This window comes from Ptychodera flava, assembly GCF_041260155.1.
Source record: "Ptychodera flava strain L36383 chromosome 3 unlocalized genomic scaffold, AS_Pfla_20210202 Scaffold_26__1_contigs__length_13983176_pilon, whole genome shotgun sequence".
NCBI lineage: Eukaryota > Metazoa > Hemichordata > Enteropneusta > Ptychoderidae > Ptychodera > Ptychodera flava.
The window spans coordinates 5036766-5056461 of record NW_027248280.1 but is presented as its reverse complement, the minus strand read 5'-3'; the positions used below and the strand labels follow the sequence as shown (position 1 = coordinate 5056461).

General features: G+C 38.0%; 2 protein-coding genes across 2 annotated transcripts in view; both read right to left on the bottom strand.

Moving 5' to 3' along the window:
- LOC139125915 (neuronal pentraxin-2-like) overlaps positions 1-9294 on the bottom strand; it is a 10669-nt gene extending 1375 nt beyond the window's left edge. The window contains exons 1-2 of the mRNA XM_070692000.1: positions 8888-9294; positions 689-1278 (exon numbers count right to left, since the gene is read on the bottom strand). Of these exons, the coding sequence (XP_070548101.1) occupies positions 938-1278; positions 8888-9179 (633 nt within the window). The 5' untranslated portion in view covers positions 9180-9294 and the 3' untranslated portion in view covers positions 689-937. The remainder of the gene's footprint in view (positions 1-688; positions 1279-8887) is intronic.
- Positions 9295-11963: 2669 nt separating this feature from the next.
- Positions 11964-17582, bottom strand: LOC139126026 (neuronal pentraxin-1-like). Its single transcript, XM_070692093.1, has 3 exons — positions 17189-17582; positions 13476-14072; positions 11964-12166 (listed from the first exon to the last, which is right to left on the bottom strand). Coding segments are annotated over exons 1-3 (918 nt in total). The 5' UTR covers positions 17508-17582; the 3' UTR covers positions 11964-12164.
- Between the last annotated feature and the right edge of the window lie 2114 nt (positions 17583-19696).

The following is a 19696-nucleotide window of genomic DNA, read 5'->3' as shown; positions in this document are numbered from 1 at the left end:
GGCACTCGTTTCACTTGTTTGAAAGACAAATCAAAATAGGGCAAATAATCATACTACTAAGTCGAGGAATTGTCCCCTGATGTCACAATAACAGATGTTAATGCTACGATATTTTGATGGAGTGGCTACACTAAGTCATGCGCCTTGGAAAACAACGCAGAAGAGAACAATTGAATAGCCATAATCCGTCATCTGTGAATTTAGTCTCGGCATACTATGGCTTTTGAGAACAAATTAGCTACCTGTGGCTGCATCGACTGATGTCACCCCGTAAATTGACTTGTATATCTAGTAAGTTTATATGTGTGGTGTTTGTGCTTATAAATGGATTCCAAGAAGTCTTAACTCGCACACATCCGTGCTGATCAATAAAACACGTATCCGGCTTGTTGTATATTATTTAAATTAATCGGCGTACAATGGGTTTCTTACATTCAGCAACGTTAAATTAATAGATTAAATTTCTTTGATATTTCAGAAAGTCCAAGTAAAAACTGAGTTTTATTCTGACATTTAGCGCTATATATCATAATTGCAGAATAATATTGACATAGAAAGGAAGCTTCATTAATATCTATCTTACATAAAATATAGCAACAATGTAGTATAATATGCCAGGACGCACTAAAAGTTGATAGAATGCCCTAGCTTTACAAAATCCTATTGTTCAAACTTAGCGAGTACTTACAGTATACCCTCTCAGTAGCAATGGAAACATCACCGTTAATTTTAAGGAAAGCCACGTTCCATCCGAAGACATCACCAGAAAGTTGACCCGTCATCACAGCAGCAATTTCGTCATCGCTCAGTGCCCTTGACCACATATTGAACTCTGTCAAACTGCCAAGGAGTGCTTGATGAGTTTCGTAATTTCCTCCAACTCTGTCCTGATCCTGTCCCAAAACTATTTTTCCTCCGCCAGCTACGAAACTTTCACTCACAAATTTGTGCCTTCATCAACTACGGCGCCATCGAAGTAGGATTTCCAGATTCCCCCATGTGACGTCCACGTGAGACACACGTGATACCATGCGGCATCTCCCAACATTGTTTCTGTATCTTGATTTTGCCCCTTTATGTGCACGCGTAGCTGTGGATTATACATCAGTAAAATTTCATTTGCCTGACTAGGTACAGCGTAAGACAACAAGGTTGGATCTCTGCCAGCTTCTTTAATGATTCTCACCCAAACGCACGCAGTAAAAGCTGACAGGTCAGGAACCGTTGTGAAGACAACTACCTCAGTATTCTCACTCAGCAAATTAATCGTTGTCTGTCCTGCAAAAGAGAAGAATGTTGGAAATATGGAAAATGTATTTGCGACTGATATGAGTGACTGACGAGTGTTTTCGTCCCGAGGCGTCAGATTCATGGCAGGTCATCATCTTTTGATTTTGGTTGTAGAAGAATAAACTATATCTAGAAATAATGTTTAATGGCGGGGGAGTATGTTTGTAACAAAATCCATCATACCTGCCACAAATGTCATCATTAGGCAATTTTCAGTGCGCATTTTGTGTGTCTAACTTTGACACAAGAGAGATATATACGGCTAGTTTTCAATCGGGTTCGAACCCACAACATACGGCATCAGTCGCCTAGCGGGAGGCCCAGAGAGAACAGCTCGGCTAAATCTCCACTCCCAAAAAAGAGTGATTCAATAGCAGGCTAAGTTGTTACATTTTTCTGACTGAGCCGCTCCACACGTTGTAGAGTTCGTGAAGCACCAAATCACGCATGCTCACTATCACACATCGCACATACAAACTTTATCGAAGCGAATAAACGAATTCATCGCTTTAACTGGGCGAACGATAACCCTCGGGGACAATTCTGTCCACCAGCAGACATCAAAGACATCCAGATGTTAGCAAATTGACTTTCTGTTTTGCAAAGTTTTCTCATCGTGATGATGTCTGCAATACAATCAATGACAAAAGAATGATCTTTAGCTGCTTTCTCTGTTAAAGCTTTGTACGAGAAAGCACCATAAACTAATGTTCGTAGTGCATTGTGATCGTCACATACAAAACAACGGAAAGCATTTCAGGACATTTTTTATCCGAGCTCATTGATGCACCTGAAAAGGAACTTTTATTCTTTCGTGTCTAAGGTGCTAAATTTGTAAAAGTGACTCCCTCGGTCTACTCAGGAGATGTAATTAGAATCAAGCAAAGTTCATTTTCCTTGGTTTGTCCATGGTTTTGCTATGAGTGTTATTCTATTTGGTATACACTGGTATAATTAATCCTTTGCAAAGTTCCTGATTATGCTCTGTAAGTCATCCAAGTATATTATATTGATGGCGCAAATACTGCGATATAATTCGTCGAGACGTGAAAAATTCTGCTATTTAATAGCACGGTTGGAACGAGCTTTCAACTAGGGAAAAATTCCCGTTTTTTACGTTTCACGCCACAATTTTGAATTTAATATTATGATGTAATATTATTTAGCAATAACGACCTCAGTCGATTGTGACCAGTTCATTCCACAGATATATGTTGTGAATTTGTCAAAATCTCTCTCGGTATACTGTCGTGTTGGGTGTGGTCAAAGTCAGGGGCGTGGTTTATTGTTAAACTATGGTTTCTTTTACCCCAGCTCTTAACGTTTTCAGTCGTAGAAGTCCAACTAAAATAGATAAAGTAGGAATAAATCATGCTGGGGGAAGGGTTCACTATAGCATGTTGAAATACCCAGTGTTTTCACAAAAATGGTCTGCCAAAAATATAGGCAGAGAGTGAATTTTAAGTCCATATCAAAATCAAATAATATGCTTTAAAAAGCACAATATTTTAACATACCGGTAAGCTTATGTAGAGAAAGTTGTCAGACTTCTATGAGCATTTTTGTTTGGTTTTCATAATAGAAAATAAAAATGAAATAAAAAATTATCAACTGCAAGATGCGAGCTAGATCAGTATTCCACATAATATTACTGCTTTATCAATAGCAGTGAATTTTGTCACGTCATGCCTGAGATTATCCGGCATTATGTCCCGGGTGTTTCTGCATCCACAAATTCACAGGCATCGCCGAAACCATAAAATAATAGCAGTATTGTACCCTCTTCGGGCCCATAATGGACGGGATCAAACTTTGCACGACATAATTATAATGTACGAGGCGAAGCCTTGTAGTACATTATGGAGTGCAAAGTTTCATAGTCATTTGTGAAAATAACAAATCCTACGCAAGCTCATGAATATTGTCAAGAGTTCGTCTGCTATTACGTTTTATCCGCATGTGAGAGAATACGCGTTTAGTGTGCGTAGGGGGACTTTTCCTCAATTACAGTGGTCGATTACAGTCTAATTGTGTATTTATTTCCGTGTTGGTGCAGCAATGCTAGTGATTGACATGAATTAGTCAATTTGAATGCAAGCAGGTCAAACAATAAACGATCTGAGTTTTTTTCCGAGGGTCTATTGTCAAACTACAAAATGTTATGACATAGCGGCACTAAACAGTGGTTCACAATAACCTATTGTTATTGTCATATTATATTCGTTTCTTGGACCTCTTTAATATTTATTTATTTACTTTGAATGATAAATATTGTTTGATCAACGTTGATGTCTTACAGAGCAATCAAGCATAGCAACATGGCAAAATTCTATGCAAACTGCATATAAACTTTTAACGATATAGGTTAGTGATAGAATATATGATATCGGTAATTTTTTTGCATAGACTAATTTCTAAATGGCAACTTTTGAAGGAAAAAATAAGAGCTTACACTTAAAATGGAACACTTCAATCGACTACCAAAATATTTAGGTATTCATGTTGTTAATTGATTTGGTATGCTCGTTCCAAATAAACATGTTGTTCAGTTTTAGCAAGACACTGTATAAACTTATCAAGTATTCAGAATTTTCAGAACTTAATCATCTATTCTAACAGTTTCATTTCAATGTGTGCATATAACAGCCACTGGAAGAACCTGCATATCATATTCCAAGGCAATCTGCTAACTGCCTGAGAAGAAGCCTTTTGCCCCATAGCAACCTGAAAAACTCATTTCAAAGAGAGCAGGGCTACTTTGTGAGGAATGTTTTCCATCAACAATGGCAAAACAAAAAACTAACTACAAATAGAAACCTACAGCTGTCATTATAAAAACAAAATATTTAATAATATTCGCCTATTACAGAATGTCGATGTTAAAGGGGAGTTCACCAAGGATGTTTTTTAAATATGTGCTAGTTTTGAGGTCACTTACCCTAGAAAAAGCTATTTGCACTATTTATAACTCGCACGATTTTTTTAAAAAACCGATGAAATAGTACAGGTTTTTGCATTATAGGGCTTCATCATCTCCATGTAATTTGAATCATGGGAAAAAAGCTCCAGGCTTGGCGCTTGCAACACGTGATACAGAAGGGACTATCTTCCGATGGGTATGGAATTGTCCACTCACTCACGCGCATACCAGGCTGTGCGTATTTACATAACTATTGTTTATACTGAGTATCCTTGCATAAACCATGGAGGTAGTAGTAAGAAAAACTCTTACTACCTCCATGCATAAACGAAGAATCGCTTATAATAAACTTTCCACTGTCAGATTTTTGTGTTGCTCATTACTACTAACCACCGAATCTACCAAAAGCTTTCCCGGCCGTTCAACAATGGAGAGGAGTGATAGTTCTGACAATATCCTATAACCATGCTGCCTCCATGCTATAACCATATATTCCTGAAGCAAGGATACTCAGTATAAACAATAGTTATGTAAATACGCACAGCCTACTTTAGCGTGGGTGAGTGGACATTGTCATACTCATCGGAAGATGGTTCCTTCCATATCACGTGACGCAAGCTCCAAGCCTGGAGCTTTTTCCCGTGATTAAAATTACATGGAGTTGATGAAGCCCTAAACTGCAACTTCCTGTACTTCTTTTATCGGTTTTTGTAAAAAAACGCGCGTGACAAATAGTGAAAAAAACTTTTCCGGGGTAAGTGACCTCAAAGCTAGCACACATGTAAAAGTCATCTTTGCTGAACTTCCCCTTTAACTATAAGCTTTATCCCGGGTGTTTTTATTTTCACCATTTACATATATTTATTTGCAGTTATAATTATCAAGCAAAATTTTGAACAATTTCTCGGGAAAGAATTGTGAGTGGTGTGTGCTACCGATGCCCGCCAAACTACAACTATACTGGAGGTTATTCCAAACAACGGCTGGCGTGTGCCGTTTAATGAACTCATTCATATTCCTGAGGCAAGTTACCAAGTACGACTATTCGGTTAAACACTACGTACTTTCTGTGCTTGCTACTTTCTGTTGCTCGTGTGGAAGGATGCAGAGAAATCTACGTTTAAATATGAATTAATTCAATCAAACTGATCAGATTTTATTCAGTGATTAATGCTTTTGATAAACATTAAATATAAAACGATAATTTTTTATTCACTCATTGTACAGGCCTGGAGCGACAATACTTTTTGTGGTTTACAGAGGTACACCCACATGCATACCTAGTGAGAGCTCATAAAGGCAACGCCACCGCGCGTGAAGCTAGCCACTACGTTTGGTAATTCTGAATTGACTTGACTGGAGTAGCTTGATTGAATTTTATACGTCTACAAGAATTTTATGCTGCAGTTTCACCCAAAATATCATATCACTACACATGGGAGTCTCTAATACAAACTATTAACATTTTTCCCTTGAAAACCATCTTCATATGAGCATTTGAATTGCAGACGTATGCTGACTTTTAGGCTGTGCTAACTTTCTAAAGACACAATAGCAATGCTTGCTGTACAACTGCAAGGCCAACTATGAATAAAGTGAAAGATTACAGCTAGACTAAGTGTCCTTGTTTGTTTGCATTGAGTAAACACTTGCACTCATATGGAATGAATTTAAACATTGCATACAAGCGATTATTTGTAAAGTTAACAAAGTATTTTCAATCATTGACAGAGACTTTAACTCGATGGGGAGAGTCACTGTTTTTATCTATGAACATTTCAAAGGAGCATTATTTTTCTTGCAAATGACTGATCACTGATTTTTACGGTGAGTAATTTGGAACAAAACACTCTATTGATTTCTGGCAAGGCCCTAAACAACACAAATACTTGCCCTAAAAGCTGCACAAACCACTACCGAGCTTCAAAGAAATGAATGGCCGTTTGTTCCTTTTGCAGCGCTCTCTCGTCTAACTTGCTAATTAAATATTTGTAAACTTAATTATTTGGGAATCAATCTGTGGTGAATATTGTTCATGATGTTGATCATAACAATTAATTAAATAAGCTCCGAACTTGTGTCTCAAACCACAGCCCTGTAAATCGCAGACTGCAAACCAGGACACCGTGCTTTTCTGATCCGTACAACAAAGTTCAAACTTCCTAACGTCCGTATTTAAACAGGAACTTTCCCTGTATAAGGGAGCCGTCATTATTTGCGGCCTTGGGGAGGAGGAATGTGATGTGAGGGTTTCACTCAAAATATTATAAACTTCAAGGGGGTTACATAAAATGTGGAGAGGAAGAAGGGGGTTACTCAATTTTTTGTGCAAAATAAATTGAAAACACCTTTCAAATCGCACAATTGCAAACATCATTTTCTCAAACTTTCCTATACGAGAGTGGAATTCCACTCTCGCGCTTAACCCACTTAGGGTGTTCTAAAAGTTTTACTAGCAAACAAACAAATTAAAAAATCTCTCAGATTGCCCCAGACTGCACCATTGTAAACATCGATTTCACAAAATTTTCTAAGCAAGATAGGACAGCCCCTCTGACTCTGACGCTTGCAGTCAGATATCTTAGTTAAAACCCTGTCATGAAACCTATCCAATTAAACAATACTATATGATTGGATACTGCTTATAGAGCGTGAGCTTTTTATCTGTATTTTGTTGTCACTTTGAATTCCATTTTGTTGGGATTTATTTTCTGGTTGTTTTACGTCACGACAACCCGCGTCTATGTCATCATTTTGCTGCGTTAGACTTTTTTGCGTCGATCTTCAGTGTGCTCGTAAATGTCAACAAACAACATAGTGGCCGATATTTCTCCCACGATCAAAATGTGTCTGACGTGAAAATATCGCAAACATTAGTCATGATTATTAGAGTCTGACAATACATCAACTAGGCAAATTTTTGAGACCTCGTGTTTTAGTTTTGTCGCCGACATGCATGGGGGTTCGTCTGCCAACGCCTGAACTTTAAATTTCGACGCACTGTATACTTTCATGTGGTAGACTACGGTAGACATACGGTTTCCACTGCAAAAAGGGGGTCAAGTGCGGCGTCCATGCCTCCAAAAGTCATGTAATGAAATCGATATTTTCACAGACTACGACATTAATAATCAGAACAATGTAAACGCAAGAGTGTACCGTCTGTGTATATTCAGAAGGGATTACGTGAATAATTTGCTGAAACAACGAACTCGAAGCTGGTCGTGTTACCGTGGGTTCCGTAAGCATTGCAAACAGGGTCAGGCGCGACGTTTACAGTGTTCGCGCCGTCGATATTTGTTCCCGAAAAATAGCGTATCTTCGTCTGTGATAAATTTCTAGGCCTATGCTATCTTTGAAATAGAGTATAACTTTGCGGAAGGTACGTGTAGACCGAGAGGTCCTCTGGCATTTGCTCCATACACGAACGAACGTGAACGCCGTGTTCCTCGCTCACGCACGCGACGGACGACTGGAAATGATTGACAACTTGCGCACGGCGTACTGATATTATTCCTAAAGTAGTTCAAAAGTTTAAACGCGGAATCGTCATAGAAAACTTCTTTTATTTTGCAAAAAATAACGAATTCTTTGCTTGTGCATGTGATAAGTATATTATTCCCTAATATTTTTCTTCGTTCAGCTCGGAAAATACTCGTGACGTAATGACCGTGTCACCACTCGTCTTCGACTCGTGGTGACACGGTCATTACGTCACTCGTATTTTCCTTCGCTGAACGAAGAAAAATATTAGGGAATAATATCTAATTATTAACTTTTCTAAGTGGATGTCAGTCAACATTTCTGAGTTAGAGAGGGGGCTTACTCAAATTCATCAGGGTTAGCAGGGGGGAGAATACTCAAAACTTCCGAGTTACCGATGAAATTCCTCCGACACCCTCCCCCCCCCCCCAAGCCGTAATTAATAACGGCTCCCTAAGCTGGATTATCGTAAATCTGTGCAAATACAAAAAGCCACGATACTGATCAGGCGTGCTGTGTTTTTTCCCAGAATCCCATAATTTTACCATGTTTTCAGGCATTCATTTTTATTGAATCTTGCATATGATGGCTGTGAACATATAGCGACTAAACGTCAGTAAAAATAAACTGAAAAAACGTTCAGTTTTTGTCCGAAAAGCATGTTCAAAATGTGTTTCCTGTACAACCATTTGACCCGTCTTTGCATATGTCAAGAAGAAGTGTCCATCATGATTATTCAAATTTAGCACACAGTCAAAGCGATGTAATAAGAATTCAAAAAAACCCTCCAAGTCTCAGCAAATGGCTGCGTCATCAGTAATCCCCTGTTATGCGCCGACCGTCCTGTAACTTCCCGTTTAAGGCGTAACCATTAGGACACCAAAAATACGTGCAAACAGAGCTCGATCTACGCTATAAGGCAAGGAAAAATTATGTGTTTCCTTAATCCTATCTACCCTTTTTAAAAACCCCCGAACCAGTTTTCGCATTTTTTTTTTCAAAATCGTGCATGTTTTTTTTTTTTTTGCCGTATTTTCACTGTTTATTTCAAGGGTAAAGCTGAACCAAAATGTACACAAATGTGTTCTTTTCCCACCTACCCTATTTATTGAGGGCCTGTTCACTAAACTGTAACACACAGTATATTATGTAACCACCGCCGGAATTCAAAGAAAACAAACGGTCGAACTGCACCTTTTGGCTGCGCCATCTCGTCCAACTTGCTGCTGAGCAGTGACATTTCTGTTGTCAGAGATTGTATCTGATTCGACAGCTCCCTTACACTTTGCAGAATGATGTCATGGTCTTGATCCCCTGTCTCTTGGCAATCGTCTTCTTGACACTCTGGCAGAGTCAGTGTGTATTCACACCGTTTGCCAGCCGTACAGTGCTGTCGATACTTGGTACAGCCATCTTGTCCACGCACAGTGCTCTGACTGAGCACAGCCCTGTGAATATCTGAACACAACAGCATATAAATCACCATGGTTACCGCAGGCGCTACCCACGATCATTTTGTAAGTTAACTTATTACTCGACGTACAAAAAGTTTTTCTCTTATTACACGACGTACAAAAACGTTTTCACCGACAGATACTTTGCTATTGCTAAGATGGACAACAGTTGATCGTAGGTTATATGGGGCCAAGGACGAAAGCATGATCAATCTTCGGGGGCGTCAGGTAATGCTAAAGATTTTAAAGAAAATTCGTCGTGAAAGGATTAGAAGTAACCATGTACATTATAAAATTACGAAAACTAAAGTCTGAATCTTCTGTATTGTTTTCACGTCCAAATGTATCTTAAAAGAGAAATTGATTTGTATTGAAAGTATATTGTAAGTGTATTGAAGGTCACCCCTGGACAAAAGGATTGTCCCGGCGCGCTATTATTATTAAACGCTGTTATTTCCGGGTGGATGGTAGAAGAGTGTGAGACGGACCAAACATTTCTTGGTTGATAATAGCAGAATACCATATTGTAGCTTTTAATGCCACTCCCATAGCCGATCATGGTTAATATTCACATTTTGATCCCAGTGAAAGGTCAAACACTTTCACAAACTTCACTGACTTACTTACAGACATAGCGCCATTTTGGCTTTGCAATCGAGGGCGCAAAAAAGGGTTTGTTTACTTAAACAAGTGTGGTTCGTATGAGAATTTAGTTGAGTGGTGTACGAACTAGGTCAGCTTTAGAAATAGCGTCTGTAGCGTAAGACCAATTGAATCGCATGAGTTGGTCTCATGAAAAGACCAAACTCCATTATGCAGATTGGATCTTTGAAGCTCATGTTGATCTCTCAAAATACACCTTTCAACCCGCCGTCTGGCCTTTAACGCCTTTACCTGAGCTTATTTCAAGTTCAATGCCTTGTATGGTGTCACGATTAACAGATGTTGTACCACAGTGACTCTGATATAGCTCGATCTTGGTTTAGATATGGTAGCGTAAGTATAAACTGGAAAAAACGAGCGTGTGGCGTTGGTCACGTGTACTATTCATATCACGTTTTATTCAAGGAACAGACGAGCAAATCCGTAATTTCCAGGAAAAAGAACAAGTGGGAAATAAACAGCATCTTTGACTCTTTCCAGCGTCAGCTGCAGTTTGAATGTGATACATAGGAAGTATATAATGTACATATGGTTGCAATCGCAACATTCCTGAAATGAATGTGAAACATGTATTGTGACATTAGCTGGTCAAATGATGCTGAAGTCAGAGTCTGCCTTAGTCGTACAGTAAAAAACGTCATACTTTTACACAGCTACAATATTGTATCGCTTAGAACGACACCTTTCAGTTCTCTTTGTCTCTCTCAGGTCCTAGGTCTGGGCATGTAGGCCTTTTTCGTGACTTCTGGATGATAATTCATTCTAATAATTAATGTAGGTTGTATGACTGTATTTAAAATGCACCTTTTTCTGCGGGAAAGTAAATGTTTATCATAATGCATAGATTGTTCCTGAAAAGCGAGTCTCAGCGGCAAAACTGACGGCCAAAAGTTTTTAATGTCATTTATACTTACCACACTATTCTTTATTGTTAAAAATGGCGCCCCAAAAAATTACAAAATAACAAAAATACATTCGGTCCATTCTCTTCGTTGTCTCCTTTTTTCTCGATTTATCATGACGTCGACCACTTTTGATTCCAGGAATCATATATATATGTATATATATATATGCAAGTTGAGAAACACCGGGACCAAGAACAAATAATACCCATTCTGCTGTGATAGTTCACAGCATTTCCTGCGCAAATGTGCGTAATGCTGAGCTACAGACACCTCTTTTGCTTAACCACACATTCAGAGGTCGGCTTTTATGTTAGGTGACACTTAAAGAGATTTTACACATTGTCATACACTAGGTTGGTGGTAGTGTTTTGCATATTAAAGAGTACAATGTACCAAACACATCTCCACACACAAAGCTGTTGCCCGTTGCCCGTGTCCCCAGTGGGGGTGGGGGAGCGGACGTGGATATTTTATTAATTTTTAACAGAAAAATCGTCCGGTAACTTTTAGTGGACTCGTATTTTTTATGTCTTAAGATGACTACTAACACTTTTCATTATTAAAGGCATAAGTACCTTTTCTTAGATTTTGCTCTGTTTTCTTGCGTTCTGCAGTTTGTCTGCCGTTTGTCTGTGTGCGTCTGATGTCAATATGCAGATAAAATCAACGTCTTTGGAATACACTTATGTTAGCTTCCATTTCTTACCCCAGATAGTCTTATGACCTTCGTATTACACATAAAAATTTATTCATAATCTTTTATTTCAAGTCTGACTCGATAAAATAAGTGCACTTGCACGAGCGATTATTCAAAACGTTCCACGACCATTGCAAGTATTATATCTTTATGAAAAAGTCAAACATTTAAATGTACCCGGTACAACGCAAACGTACACACAATGAGCAAACAATATCTATGTATTTACTGCATTCTCTAATAAATAACAATGTGTAAAACTGATAACAATCATGCAATCTGCTGCGGCATTTGTCTGTCTGTCTGTCTGTCTGTGTCTCTGTGTGTGTCTAATCAACAAAAAGTCTTCAATTGAAAATTGAAATACAACATGAAAGTGAGTTACAGTTGAACTGAGAATATAGCCTGTTAATCAAATCATATAAGAAGAGGGTTTTCCCGAACAGATACACAGATACTATATATATATATATATATATATATATATATATATATATATATATATATATATATATATAATATATATATATATATATATATTGTTTCTGCGTATATTTATTTTTTATATAACTCAACCGGAAGAAAGCAGCAGGCGTCTCCACAAGCTTTGTAGAAGCGTTCGTAAATAAAGTTATTTGTGCATTGGTTCAGCAACGTCACCTTGGCTTGGTTTTTGAAGTGGCCACCTTCTAAGGTTGAGTACCGTGCTCGGGTCACACTAAAGTGAAGACTTTGATGGTACCAAATGACAGCTCTGAAAGAAGAGGACACACGATTAAGAAAGTCGATGGAATCGATTGAATACACATTTTCGATTGCTTTACGCGCGGTTTCTTTTGAAAACTTCATTGCAAGTATATTTAAAATAGTTTTTTTTGCCATACTCCATATTACTTTTCAATTAACGAGAATTTCAGACTCAGTTGACACTATTTAGCATTCTTTTTCGTTTGTTTTTCTCTTTGTTTAGCTTATTTTTTTGCCAACAAGTTTTTATTTGCCATTTCCATTTGTTATGGTTGAATGGTTTGTTTTATGCTCGACTTTTGTAAAAGTCCTCGAGCCACAGAATTAGGGTTGTTTGAATTAAACGGACCAATGAAATCAAAAGAGACAGCTTTGCTTACCCAAAGTATTATTAGATGCATTTAAATACAGAAAAAGAGTGAGTTTGAATGCTACAGGCTTAATTTCGAGTTGAGATAGACCTCGGTGCTAGTAAATCTGAGCAACAGTCCAAGACGTACATATTTCATTAAATGATACACCAAATGAAAAAAACATAGCTATAAACGAATGTCTGCATGAAAGTTTGTAACATCTGTTTAAAAACTAAATGCGAGGGACTTTCACTGTGCAGCCAGGTGAAAACGCAATTTCAATTGTGAATAAACAGAAGGTCAGTGCATTTCATGTTGTGGACCGTCCGTTTGTAGAATTTGTTCACGTATTTCTGAATATCGGATACCAGTCGAATAATGGAAATGAATGGTATTTGCTTGAAAGCCATATCAAAATGGGGCCAACAATCCTATTTCTAAGTGAGGAAAATGCGCCCGGATGTCGTTATAATAGCTACGAACGCTGGGATAAGCACTAAGCCATGTGTCTTGGAAAATATCGCAGAACAAAAAATTTTAACAGCTATATTCTGTTATCCGTGAATTTAGTCTGTGCATACGGAGGCTTTTGAGAACAAATAAGCTACCCGATACTATCCCGTAAATTGACTCTATATCAAAGTAAGTTAAAATGTGCTGTGATTGTACCTAGATGGATTCAATATGTCTTAATTGGTCTTAACTCACACACATTCGTACTGATCAATAATAACACGGATTAGGCATGCTGTAGATAATTTAAAATAACCCATAACTACAATCACTATCTTACGTTGATCAACATTAAAATAGGAGATAACATTCTTGATATTTCAGAAAGGACAAGTTGAAACTGACAACTATTCTGATATTTAGCGTCATATATCATAATTGCACAATGATATTGACATAGAAAGAAAAGCTTACTTAAGCCTCAAGCGCTTAAACTTGGCGAGTACTTACAGTATACCTTCTCAGTGGTGATGGAAACATCGCCATTGATTTGAAGGAACGCCGCATTCCATCCGAAGACATCTCCGCCGGAATGTTGACCCGTCATCACGGTAACAATTTCGTCATCACTCAGTGCCCTTGACCACATATTGAAATCAGTCAAACTGCCAAGAAGTGCTTGATGAGATTCGTAATTTCCTCCAACACTGTCCTGCTCCTGTCCTAAAACCAAGTTGCCTCCGCCAGTTATGATACGTCCACTCACAAAATGTCTGCCTTCATCGTCTAAGGTGCCATTGTAGTAGGATTTCCAGACTCCGCCGTTTGAAGTCCACGTGACACACACGTGATACCATATTGAGCTATCTCCTAACATTGTTTCTATCTGTAGTATTTGCCCCTTTATGACTATGTGCAGATGTACGTCATATGTCATTGTCATTTCATTTGCCGAACCAGGTACAGCGTAAGAAACCAAGGTTGGTTGTCTCCCAACTGCATTATTAATTCTCGCCCAAACACACGCAGTAAAAGCAGACAGATCAGGAACTGCTGTTACGACAGTAACCTCGGTATTCTCACTCAGCAAATTAATCGTCGTTTGTCCTACAGAAGACAAGAATGTTGGAAAAATGGAAATGTATTTGCAGTGTGATATGAAGGACTGGTCAGTATTTTCTTCTCCGGGGGCTTTGGATTGATACTGCGATCTGATTGGTCGGGACGTGAAAGACAGTGTGCTATACATTAACAATATAGCACGGTTGGATCAGGCTCGAGCTCTCAGCTAGAGAAAAATTATTGACGTTCCATGCCAGAATTTCAATTTAGTATTTGATAAAATGGCAATAAACCACCCCTGCAACGGATAGACTTCTCTACTTGTCCAGTTCGCTCCATACATGCACTCACTATCGCTCTTGCACATATGTTGTGAACTTGTCAAAATCTCGCGGTACACTATCTTGCAGGGTGTGGTTTATTGCTTTTACCAGTTTTCAGCCGTAGAAGTCTAACTTTACCTTAGAAACAAAAGAGTAGTATCAAATAATGTTGAAATACCCATTGCTTTCACAAAAATGGTCTAAAATATAGGCAGAGAGTGAATTTTAAGTTCATATCAAATTAAATGATATGGTGGAAAAAACACAACACTTTAACATATCGGTATGCAGGGTAAGATGTCAGACTTCTACAAACATTGCTGTTTTTCATACTAAAGAATAAAATTCATAAAAAATTGTCAAGTGCAAGATGCAAGGTAGATCAATATTCCACAATAGTGAATCGTTCGCATTGTCATGAATATAAAATTTGCTTAAATGAATACTAATATACAGCACAACTTGCACAAATTGTCAAGAGTTTCGGCTACTGTCCCCTCAATATTACGTTTTACCCATATCTGAAAGAGCATGCTTTTTGTGAGCAAAGCATTGGTGGAATTTCCATAAACTACAATGGTCGATTACAGTATAATTGTGTGGTTTATTTCTGTTTTTGGCAACAATATTAGTGATTAACATGAATTCGCCAATTTGTATGCAATCAGGTCAAACAATTAAAGCTCAGGGGGTTTCCCGACGGTCTATTGTCTAACTACACATATACTATGACACAGCGGCGCTAAACAATGGTTGAAGGTGACTTTATTGTTATTGGTACTTTGAATGTGAAAGATTTTTGGATCATCGTTGATGTATTATAGAGAATTAAAGCATAGCAACACTCTAGGGAACCTGCACATCAACTTTGAACGATATATGTTGGTGATTTCTGAAAAGAATATTCCAAGTAAAATGATATGATAAAAATATGCAATGTAATTTTCCTTAGATAGACTGATTTCTAAATGGCAACTTTTGAAGGAAAAATCAAATTAAAGCATAATACTTAAAATGAAAAAAAACTTCTATCGACGACAACAAAATTAGGTGTTAATGTTTTTATTGCTTTAACAACACGCACAGATATATTGATGATCTAATTAGTCTAGACAATCCAGACATATCTAATTACTGACATCATATTTATCCTGATGAGTTGGAAAAGAAAGAAAGAACCGAGGGTAAAACTTAGCTTCCTATCTCGATCTGTTTTTATAAGTAGGTGTTAATGGGCTACACATTAAGATGTATGACAAAAGGGATGATTTCGATTTTGAAATTTTTAATTATCCCCACTTGTCTTGTAATATTCCGTCTGCACCTGCTTATAATGTATACGTTTTTCAACTCCTCAGATATTGTAGAGCTTGTGATTCCTACGCTGATTTTCAAATGAGAAACAGTTCATTGGCTTAAAACTAGTGGGACAGGGATACACACAAAAAAAAAGCTAGTGAGGACTTTCAGAAAGGTCTATGGTAGATACGACGCCTCTGTCACTCAAATGATTAGCGACAGCATTCACGTCTTAAACTTATTACAGTGATTCATATACTGTATCGCTTCATACAATTTAGTCAATTTTGGGAACAATCCTGACGGGTGAAGTATGCTAGTACCCATTCTGGACATCTGGTACCCCACTAACTATCAGTGGTTCAGGATGGTCCTACTTATTGTATATCATAAACGTCCCATGGATGTGTTACCTGGAATTACAATGATTATTGGACCAGTTGTAAACATAAAACATATTGTTCAGTTTTAGCAAGACACTGTACAAAACTGACCAGTTATTCAGGATTTTCACTACAATAATCTATTCTAACAGTTTCATGGAAGAACCTGCATATCAATACTTGCTAAATGCCTGAGAAGAAACCTTTTGCCCCATTGAAATCTGGAAAAAAACTAATTTCAAAGCAAGCAGGGCTATTTTCAAAGAAAACAATTTTGATCAAAAATTGCAAATTTACAAAACATAACTGCAAATAGAACCTACAGTTGTCATATTAAAACAAAATATCTGATAATAATATTTGCCTTGTGTATTAAAGGTACTTCCAAACCGAGTAATAGGCTAGCTATAAGGTTTGTCGTGAGTGTTTTTATTTTTGACCATTTATAGATATTCATTTTGAGTTGTCAAGCAAAGTGGGAACAATTTCTCGAGATAGTTCTGTGAGCGATGCGTGCTACCAGTGCCAGCCAAACTACAACTACTGGAGGTCATTCTAAACAAGGGCTGGCGTGTGCTGTCTAATGAACTCGTTCATATTCGTGAGGCAAGTTACCAAGTACGACTGCATACTTCCTGTAGTACTTTCTGTTTCTCGTGTGGGGGGAGTCAACCATCCCCGTTGAAATATGAATTAATTCGATCGAAATGACCAGATTTTACTCCCTGAATGATGGTTTTGACATACAGTAAATTTAAAACGATATTTTTTGTATTCACACATTTTATACAACAGACTTGGAGCGACAATACGTTTTAGCGGTTTATAGACGTACACCCACATGCAAACCAAGTGAGAGGTCGTATAGCTAGCCACTATCTTTGCTAATTTTAAGTGCGAATGTACTTGACTAGAGAAAGGTGAATGAAAGTGCATATGTGTACAAGAAATTTGATAGTGCAATTTCACCCAAATATCAAATCACTACCCATGGGAGTCTCCAGTGCAAACTACTAACATTTCCCCCTCCAAAACTACCTATACATGTGCAGTTACATTGCATGCTGACGTTTAGCCTGTGCTAACTTTCTAAACACACTTTCTAAACACACTAACTACCGCCGCAATTCAAAGAAAACAAACAGTTGGTTTGTACCTTTTGTCTGCGCCCCCTCGTCCAACTTGCTGCTCAGCAGTGAAACTTCTGTTGTCAGAGATTGTATCTGATTCGACAGCTCCCTTACAATTTGCAGAATGATGTCATGGTCTCGATCCCCTGTCTCTTGGCAATCGTCTTTTTGACACTCAGGCAGAGTCAGTGTGTATTCACATCTTTTGCCAGCCGTACAGTGCTGCCGATACTTGGTACAGCCATCTTGTCCACGCACAGTGCTCTGACTGAGCACAGCCCTGGGAATATCTGAACACAACAGCATATAAATCACCATGGTTACCGCAGGCGCTACCACGATCATATCGAAAGTTAACGTATTTCACGTAGAACAAAGTTTTCACCGACTAAGACTTTACTGTTGCTAAGATGGACGACAGGTGATCATAGGTCATATGGGGCCAAGGATAAATGCATGATAAAGCTTCCGGGGGCGCCAGGTAATGCTCAAGATTCGAAAGAAAATTCGCAGTGAAAGGATCAGAAGTACCCATGTACGTTATAAATTTACGAAAACTAAAATGTGAATCTGCTGTATTGTTTTCACATCCAGATTTATATTCAAAGAGAAATCAATTTTTATTTAAAAGTGTTTAGGGTCGATGTCACCTCTAGATGTTTACAAAAAGGTCTTTCCGATTCGCTATTATTATCAAACGCTGTTACTTCCGGGTGGATGGTAGAAGTGTGATACAGACCAAACTGATGTCATGGTTGGTACCACCTGTAGGCGCCAAAACGTGTAGTTCCACTCCCGTAGGCGATCATGGTAGTGTTTAGCTAAATATTTTTACTATAATCCCACTGAAAGGTCAAACACTATCACAAACTTCAGTGACGCACTTAAAGACCCTTTCAGAGGCGCTCATAACATTAGAACAATTTCGCCGGTGTAATTAAGGGCGCAATAAAGAGGTTTGTTTACTCATAATATACAAATGTGCAGTGTAGGAATTTAGTTGACTTGTTTATGAACTAGGTCAGCTTGTGTACTGGTCGAAATTATGTGCAGCCAAGTCCATTAAAATTTTAGTTGTAGGCCGAAATAGCATCCGTAGTGTTGTTTCAGCGAATTTCAAGGCCGATTGAATCGCATGAGTTTGGTCCCATAAAAAGACTAAACTCTATTACAAGGATTGGATATTCGGAAGAACCTTGCGTTCCTCTCTCAAAACACCTTTCAACCCGCTGTCTAGCCTTTAACTCCATTACCAGAGCTCATTTCCGCCAAATCCATGGTACGGTATGACGATTAACAGATATTTTACCACATTGACTCTGACATAGGTGGTGCTTAGTAGTGACTCTGACATAGCTGGGACTTAATTTAGATATGTTAGGATAAGTATCAGGTGAATAAAACAAACTTGTGGCATCGATTATGTGTACTATTCGTATCACGCTCTTTTTCTAGGAACAGACGAACAAATCCGTCATTTCGTGAAATTAAAAAAGGTGAGAAATAAAAAGAAAAGGGGGAATGTCATACATAGGAAGTATATAATGTACGTATTGTTGGATCGCGACATTCCTGAAATGAATATGAAATTAAACATTTTTTTTGTGACCTCAGGATGATATTTCATTTCAAACATTGAATGTTTGTTGTATGACTGTATTCAAAATGTACCTTTTCTGCGGGAAACTAACTGATTATCAAAATGCAAAGATTTGCCTGAAAAGTAAGCCTCAGTGGCAATACTTATGGCCAAAGTAATTAATATATGTCATTTACAAATAAAGCTTTATTCTTTTGAAATAAACCTACATTATTCTTTATTCTTAAAAAATGACGCCCTGAAAAATAACAAGAATACATTTGGTCCATTCTCTTCGTTGTTTCCTTTTTTCTTGTTTTTTCATGACGTCGATCATTTTTGATTCCCAGCAATTAACATATATGCCCAGTTGAGAAACACCGGTACCCAAAACAAATAATAATAGTTTTCCTGTGATAGTTCACAGCATCTCCTGCGCAAACGTGCTTAATGCTGCCCTACAGACACGTCTTTTGCTTCACCACACATTCACAGGTCGGCTTTCATGTCACGTGACCCTTTTGAAAAGATTTTACGTACTTTCATATACAAGGTTTGTTGTAGTGTTTTGCATATAAGCTTATGCTAATATTAAGACAGTGAAATGCCTAACGCATCTCCACAGAAAAAAAATGCTCGTGTCCCCCCTTGGGGGAGCGGACGCGGATATTTTTTTTCAATTTTGCAGAAAAATCGTCCTGTAACTTTCAGTACTATCGTATTTTTATGTCTTAAGATGATTCATAAGACGTTTTATGTCAGACTACCTCGCGGCTATTCTTATGAAGAATCTCAACAAACAGTGATCCGACTGGATACTCGCAAACTGAGGAGGGCGCGGCCATGGGCAGAGGTGACTGTTTGTTGTGAACTATATTAAAATATAGACCCCTGGGATCTATAAGGAAGGCAATAATTAATATACAGTCCGATGAAAAATGCGGAATATTATCTT

Coding starts and splice junctions, on each gene's coding strand:
- LOC139126026 (XM_070692093.1), bottom strand. CDS start 17,507: ATGATCGTGGTAGCGCCTGCGGTAACCATGGTGATTTATATGCTGTTG. Junction 14,073..17,188: donor CGAGGGGGCGCAGACAAAAG/GTACAAACCAAC, acceptor TGTCTTCTGTAG/GACAAACGACGATTAATTTG.